Raw genomic sequence first — 11,324 nt, 5'->3', positions numbered from 1 at the left:
GGGGGTAAAATCTAGAATTAATAAATATATTATTTCAGTCAGAACATTCAAAGGTTTTCCTCTTCCACATCAACTGACAAAGACCCACAAGAACTACACAGAAAAAGATGTGTAAGAATAAGTGATCCAGGGGCCGGGGAGACAGCTCAGTAGAATAAGCGTTTGCCTGGCAAGCACAAGGGACTGAGTTCAATCCCCAGTTCTGCAAAAAAAAAAAAAAAGAATAAATCCATCCAAAGATGCAAGCAACTTCAGGGTACTAGACACAAGCCCTTCCTTCCTTTCTGTACCATTAAAGCGGTCAATGGCCTCTTGACGCATGTTCCCAGTGATTCCACCATCAATACGTTCATATTTATAACCTTCATGTTCCAAGAAATCCTCTAGAAGGTCTAACATCTTGGTCATCTGTAAAAAGAGCAGCTTAGTTATGGAAGAGTCAAATGATAATCCCTTTCCTCATGTCTCTATCCACTACTAAAGCGCCCAGCCCAGCCCACGTAATACCTGGGAGAAGATGAGCACACGATGCCCACCCTCCTTAAGATTCTTAAGCATCTTCTGCAGCAACAATAATTTCCCTGATGCTCTGATTAGGGCACTGCCATCGTACATGCCATTAGGCATCTTAGGAGCTTCCTGAGGACAAAAACAAAGGTAAAAATATTGAAAGAAAACCTATAAAAAAAGAATCCCAACCCAAGCAGGACCAAGAGGTATGTGAATAGCACAACATACCATTGCTGCCACAGGGAAGAGGTATGGATGATTGCAGCACTTCTTCAGATCCATCACCACATTTAGCAAAGAGACTTGGTTGCCACCACCTCGAGCATTGAGTGCTTCAAAATTCCGAGTGAGGATGTACTTGTAGTACTTCCTGCATGAGCAAGAAAAAGGTTGGACTTGGGACTCTGAATGACTAATAATGCAGTGCACGGCCAGAGGCCTTTTCAACATACCTCACTTGGGGGCTAGGGAAACCAAATTAGCTGACCAGCAGCGCCATCATCATGTTAGATGAGGCACGGCCTAAGAGCTATACGCTCCACCTCCACTATACCAGTTCTCCGCAGGCCGCACCTGCAGCTGTCACCAGCTGCCTTTAGTGTCAGGTGGGGTGGAGGTGAAACACAAGGCAGACCTAGAGGGGGGTCTCACTACACTCCCAGAACAGGGCCAGCACTCCTGTCCCTCCTCACTCACTTCTGCATGGGGCTCAGCTCCACCCGTACAATCAGTTCTGTCTTGGATGGCATATTCTTGAACACATCAGCTTTCAGCCGCCGCAACATGTGAGGCCCCAGCATGTCATGCAGTTTTTTAATCTGGTCCTCTTTAGCAATGTCAGCAAACTCCTCCAAGAAGCCTTCCAAATTGCTTCACAAAAAGCAAGAAAAAGTTATTGGAATGGGAAAGTAGCACAGAAAATGTGCAACAGCATTATGAGCTGATTATAGAGAAACCCACACTCACTGGAACCTCTCTGGGGTGAGAAAGTTGAGAAGATGAAACAGCTCTTCAAGATTGTTCTGCAGCGGTGTTCCAGTCAGCAATAGCTTGTGCTGGAGGGAGTAGCCATTCAGGACCCGGAAAAACTAGGGAAGCAGATGGGGAGGGGTGAACCTCACTGACAGAGAGAGTGCCAGTGTATCTGTAGAATTTATACTGATTTAGGTGCAGCTAGGAATAAGTCTAAGGCCTTCACACTGAACTACATGCTTGGCCTTTTTCTTTGGTGAAACGAGATCAAATCCAAGGGTGCCCCAATCACTGAGCTAAAACCTTAGCTCTCCCCTTCTTTACTCGGCCCCCTTTTTTTGAAACAGGGTTTCACTAAGTTGCCTAGGCAGAAGAGGAACTTACACAGGTGTGCACCACTGTCCCTGGCTTTTATTTTTTGGTTGCAATAAATTGCGGCCATTTTGGGCTCAAACATGTTATCCTCCTGCCTCAGCCCGTGTGAGTGTGCTCGGATTACAAGTATGCACCAACATGCCCAGCTATCCTTTTCATTTTTTTACTTTCATTATATATAATATAATCTTTTATTTATTTGGTACAGGGTCTTGCTACATAAATCAGACTCATAGTAATCCTGTCTCAGCCTCCCCAGCACTGGGATTACAGGTGTGCACCACCATGCCCAGTTTTGGTGGCCAGTAAGACGCACTTGGATCTCCAGGGCCAGCCCAGAATGCGGTACTAGGGAGTTGAACCTAGGTCTTCGTGCTTACCAGGCATGCACTTAAGACCACCAAGCTATCTCTCCAGCCCATATTTTTGATACCTGAGTATCAAGCATCAAACTCAAAGCTTCCCAGACACTAAGCACATGTTCTATCACTGAGCTGTGCTCCCACAGCTTTTGTTTGTCTGTTTATTCTTCAGTGCTGGAGTGAACACAACACCTTGCAAACACTGAGAAAATGTTCTAACCATTGCTGCTTTTCTAAGGCCTGGGCGCATGTGGATGGAGACCATTTTTCCCTTTTCTAGGTTTCCACTGAATGAATACACAGTACTAAAAAACTAAAAATAGGACCCTGTAACCCTCTGTCTTCTCACCTTAGACTGATTGTTCTTCAGCCGATGGGCTTCATCCACAATGAGGCAGGCCCAGTCAATAGAACCCAGGATAGCCATGTCAATGGTGATCAGCTCGTAGGACGTCAGCAGCACATGAAATTTCACAGATGCCTCTTTCTGCACAAGAGGACAGCCTGGTCACTAATACCTCATACCTATAGCATAAACCCCCTCCCCTCCCAGGGTTATCCTGCCTCACCAAGGGCACAAGGAGGCAAACCAGGCCTGAAGCCCTCTCCAGAGCAGCTCCCCCCGCAGAGGTACCTTCATGCGGGATGCCTTTTTGCCACCACGAATGGCATTGTCTTCAAAGGAGAACTCGTTTTCCCGAATGATGGCACGGCTGTCCTTGTCCCCCACATAGGTCACCACATACATGTCGGGAGCCCACATCTCAAACTCCCGCTCCCAGTTGATGATTGTAGAAAGAGGTGCACTCACTAGGAATGGCCCCTTTGAATGGCCCTTGGAGAAAAGAAGAGGTGGTCAAAACCCAGCACCCAACTATGCCCATCCCTTGTGCAAGATCAAGGACTGGCATCTGAACTGCTGTTCCTGTCCTTACCTCACACACCAGAAAGTCCAACCCACTCTAGCTCACAATGCCACAGCCCACCTGGACAGACATAAGCTCTTACTCCTTTTAAGCCTCGCCCTACTAGAAACTGTTCAAAGGGAAGGAATTCAGATGAGGGAAAGGGAAAAAGAAATATGTATGTATATGCACAGAACAGCTTGCATTATCGTACTACTGGTTTTTGCTAGTCTACTGAAAGGAGTAGTTAATGCTTAAATTTTTCTCCCTCTCCTTTTTAAATTTTTGTAACTTTTTGAACAATTTTGCATGCTTCTATCTGGTAATCGAAACAACTAATTTGAGGGGCCAGGGAGATAGCTCAGTAGAATAAGCGTTTGCCTGGCAAGCACAAGGGCCTGAGTTCAATCCCTAGTTCCGCCAAATAATTTAATAAATATTTTTAAAAAATGAACAACTACTTTGAAGCCAACAATATGCAATATAATAACCACTGTTGGGGCCTGGGAGATGGCTCAGTGGAATAAGCCCTTCCCTGGCAAGCACAAGGGCCCGAGTTCGATCCCCAGTTCTAAAAAAAAAAAAAAAAAAAAAAATGTTATTATATTGAATTCCTATCATTTTGTTTGGTAAAAGTCTGTATCATGGGGGCCTGCCCCTTAGCTCAGTTCTTGAAGTGGCTGCTTCAACAAAGCAGTCAGGCTCACGTTGCTGTGGTTCAATCCCCACAACTCAAGCCAGCCAAACCTGCCCTGAAGGCATTCGGAGCAAAAAAAAAAAAAAAAAAAGTCTGTTACCCTTTCTAATGTTGAGAGTTTATTTGTGTATATATGTGAGACGGGGTCTCCCTATGTATTCAGGTTGACCTTGTGCTAACTTTATAGCCCAGGCTAGTCTCAAACTCACAATGATCCTTCTGCCTCAGCCTCCCCAGTGCTGGAATTACAGGAATGTGCAACCACACCCAGCTATTTTTTTAAGTTCTCTTCAAAAAACATAAAAGAATGTATTTGTTTCACTGGAAAGAAAATTGTTCTGTACTAACCCCTCCCACAGCTCCTCCTCTGTGCTCAACACACAACCACTGCCCCAGGATGGAGGCTAGGCTCAGGTACCCACAGCTAATTCCACTATAGCTCTATTCCCTAGAGGCTTTTGCTGGGGACATATGCCTAGCACTTACCAGTGTTCTTCAAGCTCAAAGACCAACTTCTAACCAGTAAAGTTTACTCTGAGCAGCACCCGGGCAATGTGTATGTTTATACACTGACCATCCTGAGCATCACTCAGGCAGGTGTCCTTTCAACCAGTCACCCTTTTTTTTTTTTAATTAAACAGGGTCTCACTATGTAGTTCAGGCAGGCCTTAAACTCAGAACAATCCTCTTGCCTCAGCCTCCCCTGTGCTAGAATTACAGGTATAGACAACTACATACAGCTAAACCAATTCATTCTTTTTCTTGGTACCAGGAATCAAACTCAGGACCTTGTGCTTGCCAGCAGGCACTGTACCACTGAGCTATATCCCTGGCCCTCAACCAGTCTATTTTTATACTGAATAAATGTGATAAAATGGTTGCTCTTATATACCCTATTATATTAAATTATACAAATAAAAAAATACGTAATTTTTGGTCATCATATTTTAAAAAACTGCACTAGTAAGTGGTCAATTCCCTTTCTCACAGGGCAAAAGAAGACTGAACACAAACTACCCACACCAAAAATGAACCCCCTTGCCTTCCTCACCTCCTTGTAGAGGGAATAGAGGAAGACTGCTGTTTGTACAGTTTTCCCAAGGCCCATCTCATCAGCCAAGATGGTGTCGGTTCCCTGAGCCCAAGAGAAGCGCAACCAGTTCAAGCCCTCCATTTGGTAAGGGTGCAGGGTTCCGCCAGTGGCATCCAGGTACTCCGGCTGTCGCTCGTACTTCACTGTTGGCTGAAGAATGAAATAGGAAAGATGATCAGGAATTCCCTTTTCTCCATCAAAGAGCACCTATTTCCTCATCTGTCCTCATGAGATCCTTCCTGAGAGAGACACAAGAAATTTCGGGGAATAGGGCCTCAATGATAAAACACCACACGAGGCCCTAGATTCCATCCTCAGCATCACCAACAAAAGCAAGGGAGGAGGCTGGGCACGGTAGCACACACCTATAAACCCAGCTCTCAGGAGGCTGAGAGAGGAAGACTGCCATGAGTTCACAACCAGCATGAACTACATTGTGAGATCCTGCTTCAAAACGTCACAAAAAAGGACAGTGAGTGACAAGAGACCCTTACTACTTATCACAATTTTACATTTGCCTTAGGATTCTCTAGAAGCAAAACAAAATCCTTCCATGCAGATCTGATCTTAGCCGTCTGTGGAGCAGAGAAAAAAGAAAAAAAAAAAAAAAAAAAAAAAAAAAAAAACACATTGAGGACTCTAAAAATATACCCTACAATCCACAAGAAAATCCTCTTGTGTGCCTCCTGGATCCACTTTTCTCTTGTTATCTGGTATTGTGCGTAGGACCCAGCACTTCATGTATGGAACGTACACTCTACCACTGCCACTGAGGTATCCCTCATCCCCAAATTCATTTCCTTAACCTTAACTTCCCTCATATTATACAAGCAAAAACTAGAAGTAAGCCACAATGTTAAACATCAGGAGGCCCAGATTCCAATATAAGTTTCATAGTAGCTTGGTTGTATGACCTCTCTCTAGCTAAGATTTCTTCAGTCATTTCAACTACGCCCTAGCTGGGCATGGTAGCACACACTGTGATCCCAAGACTCGGGAGGCTACCAGGTGGATGCAAGCAAGTTCAAGGCCAGCCTGGGCTACATAGTGAGTTCAAGGCCAGCCTGTATTACAAAGCAAGACACTGTCTCAAAATGAAACAACAAAAAATTTAAAATAAACAGGGCCAGGGATATAGTTCAGCCTGCCTGGCAAGCACAAGGTCCTGAGTTCAATTCCCAATACCAAAAAAAAAAATTATTAAATGAATAAACAAAATGCACCTTTAGCCAGTTGCAGTGTTGCACACCTGTAATCACAGCTACCTGGGAGACTGAAGCAGGAGGACTGCAAGTTTGAAGCCAACCTGAACATCTAAAAGAGACACTGTCTTTAAACGGAAAAATTAAAAAAGACTCAGTGGTAGAGTGCTTGCCCAGCACACATGAGCCCTTAGGCTCAATCCCTAGTACCAACAAACCCTCTATGTTTTGTTTTGTTTTAATGATGAAAACAAGTCTTTAGTCTGCTTAGGCAAGCAATGGGCTAGGGGTTTGATCCCTGGCACCACATGCTGTGCTGGCCTGGCCCCCAGGCAAACTGAGCTGGCCACCAATTCCAGGCATGGTGGCACATGCCTGTAATCCCAGTGCTGGGGAGGCTAAAAATAGGAGAATCACTATGAGTCAGAGCTGCGTAGTAAGACCCTGCACCAAATACATTGTGTAAAAAGTCTTACACTTTCTAATTCACAAAGTGAATTCACAGGGAAGTGGGTACGAGGACATTATAAGGCGCTCTTAGTGATAATGTTTTCATTACATATCATTTCCAGCAGTACCATCACACCACCACCACCAGGCAGATAAGCTATCATGCCCTACCCAACACTCCATGCCCTCCCTCTCTTCTGACCCAACTCACATCAACAGTGGGAGTCTCAGGAGGCCTCTCCAACTTCCTCAGCTTTACCTTCTTGAGCTTCTTGCCTGGTCGTCCTTCCTCACCTCTCATTAATTCCCTAAAAAAAGAAGGAATCCCACAGCTGTCTAGGGCCCTTTCCAAAAGGCGGCAACCCTCCATCTCTCCCCAAATAACCTACCTGTGATTCCAGTAGCTCTGCTTAAACAGGTCATAGTCCTGTATCTCAACATCTTCACTCTCCCAAGAAGCCTGATCATAAGGGAGGTCTCGCCACTTAATCAAGTAGTGGACGTGGCCCTTCTTGTCCACACTACAAGGTCAAGAGAGAAACCTTCAGGGTCAAGAGGCAACCTCACCAAGTCACTTTGACCCTCAAAAGGGAACAGTAATTTATGTTTCACACTACCCAACACATGCTATAGACCTCATAGGTTCAGACCTTATACTCATCTTTGGCCCAAAAGTTACCTCTACAATCTACTCTCCTACCGAAGGCTCCAATTCCAGGATTCAATCACTCATTAGGGTACGTTACTGGCAGCACCCTTTCCTCACTCCCTGTCCCAAGATTCTCCCATGGATCTGCCGTCTACCTTCAGTAAGCCCATGCAGTACCTGTGATTGAGGATTCGATGGATCATCATCCACTCGGGTTTTATACCATAGCGATAAAAGCGTTCCTCCATCTCTGCAAATTTAGGGTCCTTGTTCTTTCGCTTTCGGCTCTTCTCTTCATCACCACCAAAGTCCCCAGAAGGTGGCTCATCCATATCATTCTTCCGCTGATAGTTTCGGAACATCACCTGACAATGAAGCTCCAACTACAAACAAAAAGAGAAAATAAGCCGCAGAAGAGTCGCATCTACTCCCTCTTCCCACAAGGCAGTTTGCCTACTGCCTTCTTTGTTGTAGCCTCCCCCCTACCTGCAGTCTGTCCCACACTTACCTGAAGCTCAGAAACCCAGGAACAGTGCCAGTAGGACATGCCTTGCCATTTCACAAAGAACTGCCGCTCCGGCCGCCCCTCCAAGGGCTTGGGGGATGGAGTATTAGGATCCGCATCTGGAGGCCGAGGCACTGGTGTAGGAGATGGTGGCTGACCCCACTTCCAAATGAGAATCTTCTGCACTTTGCCCTTCAGAGCTGGACACTGAGAGAAAGAGAGGACTTAATCCTAATTCATTAACCAGAGGAGGAGATGGTACATATTCTATAGCTATAAACTTATCAAAGGGTCATTAAAATCTCATTGTAAGTAAGATCTGATCCCAGACCCTCCTAGGAAAATAACTGTAGTCTCCACCTCACTCTAGACTTCGTCTGAGATGTGTAACACCATCACGCCTAGCTGCTTGAGAGTGCTACACTGCCTAGACTTTAACAGCAACCCAGAAACCCCACAGACCCCCAACCCTAGCCTCTCTTAAGCAACCTAAAATTGGTAAATGGTCCTATTAAACATGACAAGCCACCAAGCCCGAGGCAGGGCATCAAGACACACAGATGTTCTCTGCCAGAACAGCATGTCAGCCCTTTTAAGAGGGCTGGCAAGACCTCAACCCATCAGTTTAGTTCAAAGTCCTACATTTTCCCAGGAAAAGTATCCCAATACTAGGAGAGGAAGGAACATACCTGTCTCACAAGTAAAAAGCACCAAGCTCTCCAATGGCCTCTCCCGTACCTGCACCTCATAATGTCTACTTATAAGTGAGCTCTTCTACTAAACTTCCCACAATTCCACCCTGGCTGAGGCCAGTCACTCACAGTGCAACGGGGACAGAGCCATTCGCCATTGGGGATCTCTGGTAGTGGGGGGTTCAGGCAGTGGATATGGTAGGAAGATGGGCAGGTGTCACAGCACAGCAGCTCCCCACCATCCTTGCAGACTCGACAGAATTCCATATGGTGATCATCCTCCTCTTCAGGGTCTCCCCCAACCTCTTCCAGGATCTCCTCACCCTCTGAGTTGTCTTCTTTTGCCTCCCACTGGATGCCCTCCTTCTCCTGCAGCACAGGACCACAGACTCCCATTATCCCCACCGAGCCCTGCCCTGCCCCTCAAGTCAGACCCCACTGCACATCGTTCCTCTGGATTTTCCCAAAGCTCATTGCCACCAACTTTCCCATCCCAACCTTCCTCATGGGTGCCCAGAACCACAGTGGCCAGGTACTCACACAGTGTGGGCAGCTCCACTTGCCCTCGGGGGCCTTCTCCATGTCCGGATCCAGGCACACCATGTGGTAGGCTCGAGGACAGGTATCGCACAGGATGATCTCACCGCCTTGCTGGCACACCTCGCAATAGTCCTGGTGGTCTGTCTCATAACCATCCACAGCAGTCACCTCCTCCTCGCCTGGGCAAGGAAGAGGGAAAGCCCAGTTATTAGAAAAAAAAAACCCACCTCCCCCAACCCCTATCTCCTAAGGGAGATTCTTTCCCAGCCATTCCCACCATGTCCCATCACAGACACAAAAAAGAAACACACCTTTCTTTTTCTTTTTGGTGGTTCGGAGTTTCTTGCGGCTGCGGCTACTGCGGCTCGTAGAGCCATCGGAAACAGAATAGCTATTGATACTGGCATCATCGAAGTCAGATTCCACATCTAAATCATCATCCTCACTCTGGCAGAATAAAAAGGAACAAGGCTAAAAGTTCACATCAAGGGAAGGAAAGTGCAGGAGAGGGGATCACCTCCTCACAGAGGGGGGCCAGAAGCCCAGCAGAACTACACAGAGGAAGCCAGGGCTGCCTGAGACCAGCTCCCCACATTCTCTATGCCTCCTGTGCAAGATAGCCCCTGAGCAAGGGCAACATCCCTTCCTCCATCAAACCCACTCCTTCCCCCAAGGGATGGGCAAGCACTCACCGAAGATCTTTTCCGCTTTGAACCGAACCCTCCCAGTTTGATTTTCAGGGGTGCCACTTTCTTGGGTTTGGGCTTCTTGGCATCAGGTACACGAGGGCTGCCCTTGGGCTTCCTCCGAGCGTTAGGACCTAAAAAACCAGGATATGTCCAAATATATGTAACAAGGAAAATGGATGGAAAAATACAAACTTCACTAATAGTGTTTGGACTGGATATCCTGTCTGCTTCTTATACTATGGATAACTGATAAAAAGATAACAATGTACAATGTATTGATTATTGAAACTGTCCTATTAATCAGTTTTGAAACTATCTCATTCATATTTGCTTCTCAATAAAATTAAAATTTAAAAAAATAAAAAGTAAAAAAATAAATAAATAAATAGTAAAAAAAAAAAGACACAAACTTCATTTACCTCAGTTTGCTTCATCACATCTAGCCCCCCAAATTCCAGACTTTTTCCTCTCTCCTTTTTTTTGCGGAGCCGGGGATTGAACTCAAACCCTCGCACTTGCCAGGGAAGCTCTTATACTACTGAGCCATCTCCCCAGCCCCTACTCCTCTCTCCTGTGTCCTACCTGAGGCCTGCCAGAATAGCATTCCCGTTCTCTAGCGCTCTGACTCCCAAGGCCCACATAAGAACCCTCATCCATGCAACCCCACTTTACCTTTGCCTTCCTTGGTCTTGGCCTTGCGGATAGGCACCTCAACAGGGGGAGGTGGGGGTGCCACCTCTGTGGCTGTCACCATGCTTTCCACCACAGCCACTGCTGCTGCGGCCGCTGCCGCCACTGAAGCCCCAGAGCTGCCTTTGAAGGGGTTGTTGGTGCTGAACTCCCGCCACTTTGCACCCAAAACCATCATCATCTTAGAGACTGCAATCTTGGGGTTTTTGGCAGCAATGAGGGGTCTGGTAGAAAATGGACACGAACAGGAAAACGTTTAATAAGAGAAAGAAAAGCAAACTATATCATACAAAAAGACTCCCCTCTCCTAAGACGCTCTTGGTTTACCTGACAAACTGGCTGAAGGCCTTGTAATTGGTGAGGGTGCGGTAATCCTCCTCTGAGAACACATGGTCAATGTCTTCCATGCCCCAGTCTTCCAGGAGCTGAGCGGATGTTTTAGGCTCCTGCAGAGAGCACAGTCAAGGGCCTACCACCCACAGCCCACACTTGTTAAGGGAACCTGAGACAGGAGCTACAGCTGGCAAGACCAGGGCGAAGAGGACACAATCAGAAACAGATGGGATAAGGAGGTTCTAAAGGACAGTGGAGAACCTAGGAAGTTGAGGCCAGGAATCAGTGGGGGCCTGATTCACACACAGAGGAAGGGGGTGGGGGGCCCCACACACCTTGGAATCATCATCATCGTCCTCTTCCTCCTCCTCCTCCTTCCGCTTAGATTTGCTCTTCTTCTCTTTCTTAGGTCCTAGTTTCTTCTTCTTCTTCTTGCCAGGGGTATAGTCGCTGCCCTCACTGTCTGAGCGCAGAGCCACCTCTTCCTCCTCCTCCACAAACTCTGGCCCCTCCCCAGAGCTGTCCCCCAGCTGCCGGCATAAGAGCAAACGCTGGAGCAGGGAAGGGGGAGAGGGAGACAGACACACACATGCTACACACATGCTGACCTCAGGACGGCCCTGAGGCTCATCCTAGGACCTGGCCTGCCACTCCCAGAGC

General features: G+C 46.8%; 1 protein-coding gene across 8 annotated transcripts in view; it reads right to left on the bottom strand.

Annotated features, from left to right (window-relative positions):
• The window catches only part of Chd4 (chromodomain helicase DNA binding protein 4), a 47,542-nt gene that overhangs the window by 24,631 nt on the left and 11,587 nt on the right, over positions 1-11,324 (bottom strand). For 5 of the 8 annotated variants that reach the window (XM_023703668.1, XM_023703667.1, XM_023703669.1 and 2 more), the window contains exons 4-22: positions 11,000-11,215; positions 10,659-10,777; positions 10,314-10,555; positions 9,645-9,772; positions 9,264-9,399; positions 8,953-9,131; positions 8,542-8,781; positions 7,724-7,927; positions 7,393-7,598; positions 6,956-7,087; positions 6,778-6,874; positions 4,873-5,064; positions 2,854-3,054; positions 2,569-2,706; positions 1,477-1,598; positions 1,207-1,380; positions 739-880; positions 508-639; positions 291-408 (exon numbers count right to left, since the gene is read on the bottom strand). In XM_023703668.1, the coding sequence (XP_023559436.1) occupies positions 291-408; positions 508-639; positions 739-880; positions 1,207-1,380; positions 1,477-1,598; positions 2,569-2,706; positions 2,854-3,054; positions 4,873-5,064; positions 6,778-6,874; positions 6,956-7,087; positions 7,393-7,598; positions 7,724-7,927; positions 8,542-8,781; positions 8,953-9,131; positions 9,264-9,399; positions 9,645-9,772; positions 10,314-10,555; positions 10,659-10,777; positions 11,000-11,215 (3,118 nt within the window). The remainder of the gene's footprint in view (positions 1-290; positions 409-507; positions 640-738; positions 881-1,206; positions 1,381-1,476; positions 1,599-2,568; positions 2,707-2,853; positions 3,055-4,872; positions 5,065-6,777; positions 6,875-6,955; positions 7,088-7,392; positions 7,599-7,723; positions 7,928-8,541; positions 8,782-8,952; positions 9,132-9,263; positions 9,400-9,644; positions 9,773-10,313; positions 10,556-10,658; positions 10,778-10,999; positions 11,216-11,324) is intronic. The other 3 variants (XM_023703672.1, XM_012517435.2, XM_023703673.1) reach the window with 2 other exon arrangements.

This window comes from Octodon degus, unplaced genomic scaffold (genome assembly GCF_000260255.1).
Source record: "Octodon degus isolate 3935 unplaced genomic scaffold, OctDeg1.0 scaffold00178, whole genome shotgun sequence".
NCBI classification, from domain to species: Eukaryota; Metazoa; Chordata; class Mammalia; order Rodentia; family Octodontidae; genus Octodon; species Octodon degus.
The sequence above is the reverse complement of the archived record's forward strand: the minus strand, read 5'-3'. Positions and strand labels throughout refer to the sequence as shown.